Consider the following 12,854-nt stretch of genomic DNA (forward strand, 5'->3'; position numbering starts at 1 on the left):
AAAACAAGAAACAAAAAAGCACCTTAAAAGCAGTGAATGTCAACAGCAAGAAATGAGCTTTTTTAAAAAAAGCAGTTCCACTTCCAGCACAGAAATGCAAGATCCCAGCCCATGCACACCACTGGCCAGCATGTCTGGAAGCAGAAGACAGGGAGAGGTTTACTGTGTCCCTCTTCAGTCATGAATGGGATGGTGTGAAATCACCCGGTGGTGCTGACTTTGCGCCGTGCACACGCACCGGCCCTCGTACAGTTGAACCGCCAACCTGGTCAACACACAGAGCAGAATGCGGTGAGAACGAGGTGGCGTTAAGAGCCCTGCGATGGCAGAAGGAACCGGACCACTTCAGACTGCAAAGGGGAGGGGGAGCATCACATTTTTAAACACTTTTTTGAGATTTAAGAAATAATCTCCTTCCAAGCATGAAACTAGCACTGCGAGTAGCATGCCAGGCTAGCACCTTGTCCCTGCTATATCAGTTTTCTTACTTAGGGTAAGTACTGAAAAAGGACACTCCCCACCTGCAGCCTGAAGTGGCGCCGTGCATTGTACCACCTCGTTCTGCTGAGCATATAGACTAGAGCATTGTCTTTTGAAAGGAACCCAGATAGCAGAGAATGGAACAACACATTGCATTAAAACCACCGTTACTGCAGTAAACAGCAACAGCGTGTGGAATTCTACCCTCCCACTTTGTTATATTTAGCACAACTTCCCTTGTCCCTGCATTTGGGAAGGGCCATAGCTCAGTGGTAGAGCATCTGTTTTGCATGCAGAAGGTCCCAGGTTCAATCCCCGGCATCTCCAGGTAAGGCTGAAACCCTGGAGAGTCACATCCAGATCTAGAGAGTCCATCTAGCTTGGTACTGTCTCTACACTGACTGGTAGTGGTTCTCCAGGGTTTCAGGCAGGGATCTCTCCCAGTCCTAGAAGGGTATGTTGGGGACTGAACCTGGGACCTACTGCAGGCAAGGCCAACACTAAGCTATGGCCAGCTGCTGGGGAGCAATAATGGGGGTGGGCTACAGCCTTTAGGCTCTGTTTGTAGGCTTCTCCCAGAGGCATCTGGTTGACCACTGTTGAGAAACAGGACGCTGGACTAGATGGACATGCAGTGTCAAAAAAACTTATGACATCAGAAGCACTTGCCCAAAAACTATCCACCCACAAATTTGCCCCACAATTATTTCAAGGTATACAATTACTAAGCAAGTTAGGGTCCTTTTTAAAACTCACACGTTAAGATAGGTGGTGGCCTCCTGCCTTCCAAAGGGACCAGGAGTGGGTAGGTCGTTTGTGACTCTATCAGTATGTAATCCTTGTAATCTGCCAGGTATTCAGGAATAAACTGGACCACATAGTAGCAACACATTCCAGGAGCAACAAGCCCTCCTTCGCCTGGAAATTTTCCTAGAAAAAGAAGCACGGTTTTCTTTTGAAAATTTGTATCACAGATGTGGCTGATTGATAGGGATGTTGTTGCTGCTGCTAAGATTTAATATAATGCCATCAAAGTGCAAGCGGACAGATCCCTGCCCCAGTGAGCTTCCAATCTAAATTTGCTACATGTAAAAAAAAAAGGTTAGGGATATGCACTCAGGGCAAACAGGAAGGAGGAATGTGCACCTGTATCAGTTACAGGCTAGTTTATAGTAGGCCAGCCTTAACCGACCCAGTGCCTTCCAGATGTTTTCAACTACAACTCCCATTAGCCCCTATCAGCACACCGATGATGGCTGGAGCTGATGGGAGTTGTAGTCCAAAACGTCTGGAGGCTACCAGGTCAATAAAGGCTGAAGTATGCAATGGGCACTAAAGGATCATGCTGTATAATTAAGGGTTCAGTCCCATACACACTTAGCTGAACTAGTGGATCAGTTACATTTTTAATGTATGTCAACATATGGTAATCAATCAGATGGTATGCAGAGGCGCTAAAACCTGTGTCCAGAATTTACCACTTCAGAGCTCAGGTGGGAGTTCACATGATATGGAATATTCCTCCATGCAAAAACAAATACCTCCACATAGGAAACAAACATGTCAGGAAGAAAAGGCTAAGCTAGAGATCTTTCCCCTGATGTGTTAAGATGTTTTTAAATATTTTTTAAAAAAAATATTTTAAAGATGCTTTGTTTTTAAGGTTTTTTTAAGCTTTGTTTTTAAGATGTCTTATGTATGATTTTAGTGTTTTATCACTTTTTTGCCACCCTGGGCTCCTTCTGGGAGGAAGGGTGTGATATAAATCTAATAATAAAAGAAATAAAAATAGAAGGTACAGGGAAGTACCAGATTCTTCGCATGCATAGCCCAATCACACACACATTTACTTGGAAGTAAGCTCCACTGATTTCAGTAAGGTTTTTCCCTGGGAAGTGCACATAGGGTTGCCACTTTACGATAATAATTCCATCAGATGAATTTCAAAGGAATGTGGGCCACCTGTCAACCATCACTGGCTTGGCATCTACTTATCTACAGCCATATTATATTACTGAAGAATTTAAAATAAAGAAATCAGCAGCGTGGCCCTTCAAGCTTGGCTCATGTTGCATTTATAATAGGACATTCTGTTCATTCAAGCTAGCATGAAGCAAATATCTATCCATCTGCAGGCATTTCAGAAGTTCCATTTTCTGTGGAAAATCAACAGACAAGAAAATTTACATCACTGAACCTCACTCAAGCCAGTGGAACTCACCCAGTCCAATGGAAAAGGCAGGGGAAGCTGGAGGAATTATCCTCATGCACTGAGATGTTGAAGTCATGTTCTGTAACTCTATGGTCATCTACAAAGAGAGAAAGGTTAAAAAAAAATGGCAACCAATAAGTTCCTTAAGGAACTTTTGGCCTTTGGAAATGGTATTAATATTATTCTATGCAATCTGCCTCTGAAGGTCTTCTTAAAGCAGGGGAATTGGGCATTATTCAGTTCTGTCCTTCTATTTTCAACTTTCAAGATGTGAGTGCCATTCCTTATGTAGCCAAAATGGCATTACTCCTTCACAAAAAAGAAATTATCAGCAGAAGTGGGTTAACCCGCAGTTGCAGAAGTACAAAAACTCTAGGGGGGAATAAACTTAAGTGGGGAGACCAAAGAACAGCTCAATGATGGTTTAGTGCGCTGAGTCATCACAGACTGCTGACTGATGGGGGAAGGAAAGCCTGAAGGAAATGGGGAATGGAGTGCCTGGAATCCTGAACTTCACACTGAGTTGCTGCAGGTTCTACTTGCAACATTTCATCAAATGTTTAAGAGCTCTCTGAAATATGCAAGAGTGGCAAAACACAGCCTTCTGTGGGAAAGGAAATAAATGAAAAATGGGGAGTTCAGAGAGAGTTTAGCACTTCTGCAGAGCAGAAATCCTCCTCTGCACAGCAAGAAGCTCTTACCTCATAAACCTGGCCAACTTCATAGTAAGAAAACACCACAGCCGGCGGGTTTGCTAGAAAGACAGGCACAGACTGGGAATTGCTGAAATGAAATGAAAGAATGGCAAAAACCCGTGCACCAAGTAACAACTGTGACTGTGCTGAATCCTTTCCTGGCAGAGGCATGAAGCTACTGTGGCTCTTGAGAGCAAACCTAAAATATTACGGTCCCATTAAATGGATACGTATTTGTATTTCGCTTCACCCACAGAGTTACAAAATATTTAAAAATTATCAGTGATTTTTTTTTTTTTTTACTGGAGCTGAAATGAAAATGGGTATCCTTTGGAATTTGTAGGCCTCTGGCATAGTGGTTAAAGTGTTGGACCGCAACCTGGGAGACCAGGGTTCAAATCCCCATACAGCCATGAACCTCACGGGTGACCTTGGACCAGCCACTGCCTCTCACCCTCAGAGGGAGGGAATGGTAAACCCCCTCTGAATACCGCTTACCATGAAAACCCTATTCATAGGGTTGCCATCAGTCGGAATCGACTTGAAGGCAGTCCATTTCCATTTTCAATGGTACAGCCTTGGCTTCATTCAACAATTGTTCTTCAAATACTGAGCTAGTTGACTTCTGAGTCTAGACACCACCTGCTCTTAGATATGATCCTGCCATTGGGTCATGTGAAGGTGCCTTCACTGCAGCAGGCCTTTGATGGTGGGGCTGGTTCCCTCCATCTCTGCGTGGCTGCTGCCAAAAGCAAGCAGCGATGTTGCCTCGCTCCCAGCTTTCTCTCTGCAACTTGTAGTGCAATTCACCTCCTGATCTGCCACCATTACTGGGTGTTTCTCCATCCCCGCTCCATTCACTGGCTGCTGCTGGAGGGGAACGAGAGGAAGCACATTGACATAGGAAGCTGCCTTATACTGAATCAGACCATTGGTCCATCTGGCTCAGTACTGTCTGCACTGACTGGCAGCAGTTCTCTCGGTTTTCAGGCTAGGATCTCTCCCAGCCCTACCAGGAGATGCTGGGGGTTGAACCTGGGACCTTCTGCATGCAAAGCAGATGCTCTACCACTCAGCTAACACTCTTCTCAACAGGCCCTGGCATCCAGACACAGATAAAAAGTCTACTGTACATTATGGAAGGCAAAAGGAAAAGCAAAACAGACACACAGCTGCCATTTTCTGCAGCAGCCCTGTGTTGCGGATCTCATTCAACCACAAACTCATCAGGTGCCCTTAGACCAAACACTATTATTTCAGCCTCAACCTACAATATGAAGAGAATAATACTAGCTTACATTACTGGATTTGTGTAAGAACTGTTGAAGTAGTGACTTTGATGCCTTTGAATACTTGAAAGAATGATACAAATGCTAAGTATGATTATTATGGAGAAGGCTGGTGCAGTAAGAAGGCTGAGGGCAACTTCTTTTTATCTGTTTTGCAAAGAACCGTGCAGTTACCTTTCCACCACAGTCTTTTTCCTTCCTGCTATCATTCGCTGCACCTTCGTCTGAGGCAAAATCAAGGACTTGCCACCATGAAGTGAGTTTGGTGGGAAAAAGCGAGGGTTCTTTAGGAAGTTGTGACGGTCGTCGAGTCTCTGGAGGTAAGCGCGGTCTTTTTGCCTTTCGGCTCGGGTCATGTCATTCTTCCAAGCTGATTGTTGTGAGCGATGAGGCTTCTTCTGACAGCAGGAGCGATGAAAACAGAAACCCACTTTCAGATACAGGTTTATGTTTATGAAGAACTTGTTCACATTCACTAAGACTGATCACATAGGCTTTTAAATTCTCAGTAAATTCAGAAATCAAAACACACACTATCACAACATATATTTGGAAATGATTTTTTCTGAGGAAAGTGTGGCATCCTTTTTCAGAAAGCTGGGAATCTCTACTTTTGCTTTAGAAATATACCCCACAAAACAAGTTGCTAGTACTCATGAATGCCAAGAATACACAGAAATAGACAAGACAGTTTCCAGTAAAAGCTGTACTGTAGTCTTATGCACGCATGTGGAAGTACTTCTACTTAGAACTCATTGGGATTTATTGTTAAGTCATGCCTAGGATCATTTTTCACAGCTCATAGTTGGGGTTGGGGTTGGGGTTCTAGAGTCTGGAAGGTTGGACCTTCACTTCCCATAACCTTCTCTCCTTGACTGACCCCTCCTATTCTTATAATTCTAATTACCTATTGTTTCCCAACTTCCAGTGTATATTCCACTATATGTATCCAATCTACTATACATTTAATCACAGGCCATAAATGTTCCAGATCAAAATAGTTAGAGTTCTTTTAAAGTACACAAATCCTGGTTAGATTATACAAATTGTACATATAATTATTTATATAATTAGCAAAATGATGCTAATTTATTCCAGACACAGAACATGCACCTAACGGTTGCAGAATTTGCTCTTCTTGATACAGAATTCTATTTGTTATATTTGCAATATTTAAATATAATAAAAAAAGATACAGAATTCTAAATGCTAGTCTCCCTGGCTACCTACCTTTATCTATAGATAGGAATCTATAGGATCTAATATGATGGGTGACAAAGAAATGGCCAGCCAGCTTTGTCTGTAGCTCAAGGATTCCGGGGCTCCCCCCAGTTTCCTGCAGTCCTGTGGCACCCATGGGTGAACCGAGACCCACAGGCACCTCAAAACTTAAGAGGCAGGAGTAACTGGGGAGGAACACTCAGGGATTGGTCAACAGACCCAGTGGATGGAGTTTAGGAGAATTTAAATTCTGTAAGGTGGGATCGAGCAACATTTTTTCTGTTGAGAGCTGCATTAGCTGTCGAGAGCTGCATTCGCTTGGGGATAATCTGCCAGTGACTACATGCCAGTGGTGGGTGAACCCAGAACTGATGATGGGCAGAGCCAGATACACACGTGTTACAAATTAACTAATCCAGAATAAAGACCAGCCTACTTCAGTTTTTTCATGGTTACGTTTGATCAGAATTCCCAATCCTATGCAGGTCTATTCAGAAATAAGTCCCACTGAATTTGATGAAGTCAGTATACAGATGGGTTTTTTTTTAAGTACAACAGGCTAATATATCTACTATTCCAGAAAGTAAGTGAAAGTAATTCCTTTCTGACTTTTGTGTGCTAAACACATACATACATATATGGCAGAATCATAACCATTTATTCTCAGACAGCTGGGGCTGTGAGTGTGGAGAGTGAACTTCTTTACCTAAAGCCATATAACCAGATAAAAAGTATAGGTGAAAGCTAATGCTAGTCATACTCAGAGTAGGCCCACTGAAATCAATGGACTTAATCAACTGAAGTCCATCAAATTCAACCAGTCAACTCTGAATGTGGCTTAGCTGGATATCATCCCTTCCCCCCCAAAAAAAATCAATATATTTTATCAAATAAAATGCTGCTGTTTCCAACTGTTCTGAAACTAGATTGGGGGAGGGATGCATTTAAAAGCCAAGAAAAATAAGAAGGAAATAAACAGGAAGGAACTCCGATGGGATAGAAGAATGTGGCAGCTTGAGGAGGCTTCAGGGACAGCAAAAATGAGGGTGAGATTTCTAGGTTGCCCACCTGTGCAGTAAGACCATGAAACACAGATAGGTACCTTACAAAATGATTTCTTAGCTTGACTGGAAATATCAGAAGATGAAGACTCCAACACTAAACTGGACAATGATACATCTGGCAAATTTTCCAGAATTTTGCTAATGTGTGGGTTTTTTCTGAATCTGGGAGAATGTGACTTGTCAGAAACATGGTGTTTAAAACTAATTATCTCCTGCAAGTAGCCAGGCTCTGCTACATCTGCAATAAAAGAGAAAATATTGAGAGCATTGAAAAGAGGCAGTGGCCAATTTTGGATTTGGCAAAAACCTTTTGTAAATTTCATTGAGATTTGGAAGGCCTTTCCAGGTGATGTCTTTTTATGTTTTGCACAAGAAGGGATGGTTCAGACTTGCAAAATGTGATAGTCCCCAAAATTACCAACTCAAGCTCTTGGGGAACAGTCAACAATGATTGCATGAGAAATAATTAAACTAGACCATGTACCATTTGGTGAACCTTTTGATTTTTTTGCTTCTTCAGGGAGCAGAGTGCTCTCTTTTTTAAAAAAGTTTTTTAAATTGCTAGTAGAAGTAAGACTACAGTTTGGAACTTGTATATCTGAAGGGCCACCTCACCCACATGAACCTGCCCACAATTTTTAGAGAAAGCCTGGAAACATCAAACAGGGCCTTCTCAATGGTGACACCTAGGCTATGGAACTCTCCATTGCAGAAGATTCAGCTGGCTCCCTCTTTGTGCCTTTAGGTGCTAGATGAAAACAACCTTATCAAGATGTGCCTTTCAGTATGGTGCTCAGTCTGCTTATTATTACTCCTGCTGTTTATTCTGGGCTATTCATCTTAGCTTATTTTTTAATGACTTCTGTTTTAGGATGGTTGTTTGCTGCCTTGAGGGTCTAATTTCTGCATTAAAAAGGCAGGATATAAATATGTTAATTAATAAATAAATAAGGACAGAGAGAGTACACCCTCCCCTTCCTTTGTCAGCATGCACCATCAAATTTGAGGACCTTCTCCTTAAGGGAAAAAAACTACTTTAAGAATCTTTCTCCTCAGGGAACCTTGAGATTTTCTGAGAATTCTCAACACCCTCACCAAATTACAATTCCCAGGATTCTTTGGGCAACAGTGAAGCCGCTATAAAATGAATATAGACTTGTAGCACAGATATGCCCTCTGTGACTTCTTAACCGATTAACTGTGAGACTAGTGTGGGATAAGCTCATGTGAGCTACTCTTGGAGGAAATGGGGAGTACAAATAGAATTAATGCTGATAATTTCACATAGTTCTTTTATGTTTAACTATTTGATTCCTAAATTATATTCTTGGAAAACCACATTAGTCTCTTGTTAAAAAGTTACCTTTAGGTGCTCGAGTAATTAGTTCTGGGTCCATGATATAATCTTCAGGGCAGATTAAATTATGCTCTTTAAGAAGTTTGTCATCCACACACCATCTGAAGGTAGATTTTACTACGATATTCACATTTAAAGAGAGGTAAACATTCAAAGATAAAGATAGCAGTCAATCAGACAGATTTTTATTGGTTATAGTCAATTACTATTTCGATATAACTCACAAACAAGCAAGACAATAAATCCAGGAAGAAGTTAATGCATACATTTTCCAAAATTACAGATGGTCAAAACTTAAAATTGTAACATTCCCCATATCATTAAATTAAAAATCCCCTTGGCAGTCAACCCTCTTTGGGGTCAAACATCATTAAATTAAATATAATTTAATGTGCCAAACCCTTGCTGAATTGAATTAGCTCTTTCCCTCTGAATCAGATGGAAGATTTTCTCTTTGGCCTGAATTACGTCAGCATCAAATCAGAGGTAGCAAACTGTCACTTCCCCCACCTGGTGGCAATGTAAGGTGACTGTAGTCCTCTGGAATTTCCATTCCATACATGTTCAGGATCCTTTCCTCTTCCACAGTGGCTCGGGCCCTTGCTTGGATGATGTGCCTTTCTAACATGTCCGCTTCTGCCAGTCGGTCTTTATATTCATTGTGGACCTGATGTGACAATCAGAAAATTATTTACTTTAGTATAAGTCTACCTTTCTCAAGCTGGGACCCTACAGATATTTTGGATTACAGCTGCCGTCAACCCCAGCCAGCCCATCTTGATGGGATTTATAATTCAAAACATCTCGACGACAGCAGGATGGGCAAGGCTGGCATAAATCTTCAACAGGTTTCCAGGGCAGCTGCAAATCAGTCAATGCATTTTTTATTCTCTGGGCATTTTGAAATGTTTTACTGCGTGCGTGAGAGATAAATAGGGGCTTATTAAGTTGTGAACAGTATAACTTATGAAGTTATTAGTTTTTAATGTATGACCTACCTCTTTTCTGTGTGGCCTTTTTCTTAATCCTTATTTAATTATTATAATTATATTATGCCTTCCTTCCAATTAACTCAAGGTGATGTACAATGTCATCGTCCCCCCCTTCAAAAATAAAAGGATTCCTCACAGCAACTTGTGAGGTAAGTTGGGCTGAGAAACAGCGAATGGCCCAAAGTTAGCTTCATAGCTGATAGGGGATATTATTTATTACATTCATATCCCTCCTTTCCTCCAAGGAGCTCAAGGTAGAGTACATTGTTCCTCTCCATTTTATCCTCACAACAACCCTGCAAGGTAGGTCACAGCAAGAGAATGTGACTAGCTCTAGGTCACCTAGTGAGGTTCACATCCGAGTGGGGATTTGAACCTGGGTCTTCCCAGTGTTAGTCCAACACTCTAACCACTACACCATGCTGGATGTGAACCCAGGTCCCTCCTATCCTAGTCTGCTACTCTAACCACTATACCATGCTCACAACTTATTCCTAGCTCTGTAAGGTACCATGTACTTTGATGGTATGGTATAAATAATAAATAATATTTGTTTTAATTTATATATTTTTCTCTCTTGCTTTCCTTAAGATAGTTTGATTCTGAACTGGCATAAAACAACCCATTTTGCCACTTCAAATCAGAGTATTGAGTTTACAGGATGGAATGGAGAGTTTACCTTTTGCAACTCTTCCACAAACTGCTCATGATGGGAATTGTCTCCTCCTCGGGATTTGATCATATTTTCCACTGTGTTTGCTGCAATCACCTCCGAAGTATACATATGCTTAAAGACACTTGCCAAGAGATGGGAGATGTCCTACAGAGATAGAAAAGGATGTTGTCAGCTTTAGAGACTGAATCTGAATATTTCACAGAGATTCCAGAGCAAGGGGGATTATGCGTTTAACTAAAATGTAATACAAATCAGGGAAAGTGACTAAAGACTTCGTCTTATCAGCAAAACCGTATCTGACTCAGAAGAATAGACAGTACACCTAAACACTACAGTGTGCAATAATGAAAAACTGATGTATAGCAAACTTCTATTAAAAGCTGAGATTCAGTTAAAATCACATCATCATGGAAGTGAAGAATTGTTGGACAAAATGGAGATGTTCATTTATTTATTGACAAATACATATAATCAATATTTAGGGAAAAATTCCAAAGCGGTGTCCGAAGTTTATAAAACACACAATATAAAAAACATAAAATAACATTTCAAAATCTGTTGTGACAAACAAGAAATTGAGACATACCCTAGTTCTATCTTATAACATTTATCTTCTTGCGTCACATCTGAAGATCATTATCCCACACACACTATTCCACATTCATAGAACGGATTTTCTCTGCAACAGCCTAGCTTTTTGTTGCTTTTGGAGGAGAACATTATTTAAGCAAAACTTTCTTTCTGTGTACTTTAAAAACGTTTTGCAGACTATATACTCTTTCAGTGGATTTACTGGGTGTCCATATATTATACCTACATTTTTACATGTTGTGGAAAGAGTGAGATGGAAAAGAGCTCTGCATATGCTCAGAGCAGCCCTCTTTTATCACATGGGTGCAAGTAAAAATGCATAAGCAATGCCTCCTCCTCACCTTCAATATCAAGTATCAGCTTTGCTGGAGGTAAGAGTAAGCAAGAAAGGTAGCACAGGCTCAAAGTATCCCACACGTGTGCATATCCTTTTAATATACTGTGTATGTATACACACACACAAGCGTGTGCATTAGAGTCAAAACGCATAAGCAATGTTCCCTCCCCGCCCTCAAAATCATATCTCAGATTTGAAAAGGGCACTCTGTACATGCTCAGAGAAGCTCTAGCTTCATTTTTTTCCCCAGGGCACCCTCCGCCAAAGAAGTAAAGGAGGGGCAATGATTCGACATGGGCAGTTTGCAGAAAGCAAGGCAAAAAGAGGGAAGGACAGACGTTGGGGCAGCGTGGGACCAAAGGAGTCATCACGAGTCAGGAAGGGCGCCAGCAAAAGCAGGGGGGTGGTGAGCCGGAGCCGGCTTTCCCTTCCTCACCTGCGTAAGCTCCGAGGCGGGCCTGTGCCTGTACATGGAGGGCTCGGGGCTCGGGCGGGCCATGATGCCCGGGGTGCCTTCCCGGCTCGGCAGCATCTTCCCGCAGCAAAATTTTCCTCCGTTGCTAAGGGCCCATTTTCGTCGACCAAGACGCCGATCCCTTAGCAACGGCGGCTTCCGGTCTCCCCCCCCCGCCTCTCTCAACTGAGGGGCGGGGCCAGGCAGAGTTTCACCAATGTCTCGCTGAGTCCCGGGACCTACTATCAGCGTCAGGACTGAGCTTTGTGTTGTTCCTTACACACGCACGCATGCACACCCCCTTGTGTACTGTAGCCATTTAAAGCAGCTGAAACAAAAAGGGCTGTCTCTGGGCGTGCGCAGAGTGCTCTTCCTCTCATCGATCCCCCGCCCTCCCCAGTGTATCTGAGATGTATAGCTCAATCCTGTCCATTACTTGAGAATCGGCCCCCCTCTATTCAGTGGGGCTTACTCACAAGTAAAAGTACATAGGATTGAGCTTTTCCTTTTTATGTATTTATTTTAAGGGCAGTGGGTGGGGAAAGTGTCAGCGCCTCTCTCTTAAGCCAGGAGGAGAGAGCAACTAATCCTGCTAATGGGATGAGCGATGGGGAGGGGAATGGTAAGTGTCTCCCCTTTGAGACTTTCAGTGCATAAGAAGAAAAAAATGGTGGATCTGGCCAAAGATCCATCTAGTCCAGCACCCCTCTCTCTCTCTCTCTCTCTCTCTCTCTCTCACACACACACCCAAATTCCTGCTTTTTAACCATCCATTGGGTTGGCTCAATAAAACCCAAGAGAAAACTGTTATTTTGTCATCTCAAAGGAATGTCACATTTCAGGATGCTGGGCAATTCCGATCCAGGAGATGTTCCCTGCTGGGTGAACTTCCCACACACACCCATCAAGAGCGAGATTCTCAACATTTTTGCAATGCTAAAGAAAACTCTGAAGTGTCGCAAATGTCAAAGCCAGGAGGGGGATGGAACCCCTTGTGGGGCTGACAGAATGGCTGGGATGAGCTGGTTTAGCTTGATGAACCACAAGCTATGTGCAGCAATTAAAGTGGGGGCAAAGGCTGTAACAAGGTCACAGGCATTTTCATGCAAAAATGCACTCCTTCCATGGATGCAATCACTACTTACTCTCTCATTATTTCTGATTTGTTATTCCATAAAGCAGTCTTTGCCAACCTGGCGTCCTCCAGCTGTTGGCAAAGGCTTCCATAAAGGAGGTATTACTGGCTTTGATCTATCTTAGCTTGAAAATTTGTTTTCATTTCCCAAGAACAATAAAGGACTTCTCTTCATTTGCTTATTTATTTTATATTTATTTATTGTTACATATATCTCCTGCCTTTCCTCCAAGGAGCTCGAGGTGGTGTACAAACATGATTCCCCTCTCCCAATTTTATCCTTACGACAAGCCTGTGAGGTAGATTAGTCTAGAAACAGTAACTGATCCAAGGTCACCCAGTGAGCTTCAT

General features: G+C 42.3%; 1 protein-coding gene across 2 annotated transcripts in view; it reads right to left on the minus strand.

Moving 5' to 3' along the window:
• Window positions 1-11,663, minus strand: part of DLEC1 (DLEC1 cilia and flagella associated protein) — a 53,625-nt gene extending 41,962 nt beyond the window's left edge. For both annotated transcript variants that reach the window (XM_061585735.1, XM_061585736.1), the window contains exons 1-9: window positions 11,351-11,663; window positions 9,990-10,130; window positions 8,829-8,985; window positions 8,325-8,435; window positions 7,000-7,199; window positions 4,851-5,074; window positions 3,394-3,475; window positions 2,702-2,789; window positions 1,237-1,410 (exon numbers count right to left, since the gene is read on the minus strand). In XM_061585735.1, coding sequence (XP_061441719.1) covers window positions 1,237-1,410; window positions 2,702-2,789; window positions 3,394-3,475; window positions 4,851-5,074; window positions 7,000-7,199; window positions 8,325-8,435; window positions 8,829-8,985; window positions 9,990-10,130; window positions 11,351-11,446 — 1,273 coding nt within the window. In that variant the 5' untranslated portion in view covers window positions 11,447-11,663. The remainder of the gene's footprint in view (window positions 1-1,236; window positions 1,411-2,701; window positions 2,790-3,393; window positions 3,476-4,850; window positions 5,075-6,999; window positions 7,200-8,324; window positions 8,436-8,828; window positions 8,986-9,989; window positions 10,131-11,350) is intronic.
• Between the last annotated feature and the right edge of the window lie 1,191 nt (window positions 11,664-12,854).

This window comes from Rhineura floridana, chromosome 10 (genome assembly GCF_030035675.1).
Source record: "Rhineura floridana isolate rRhiFlo1 chromosome 10, rRhiFlo1.hap2, whole genome shotgun sequence".
NCBI lineage: Eukaryota > Metazoa > Chordata > Lepidosauria > Squamata > Rhineuridae > Rhineura > Rhineura floridana.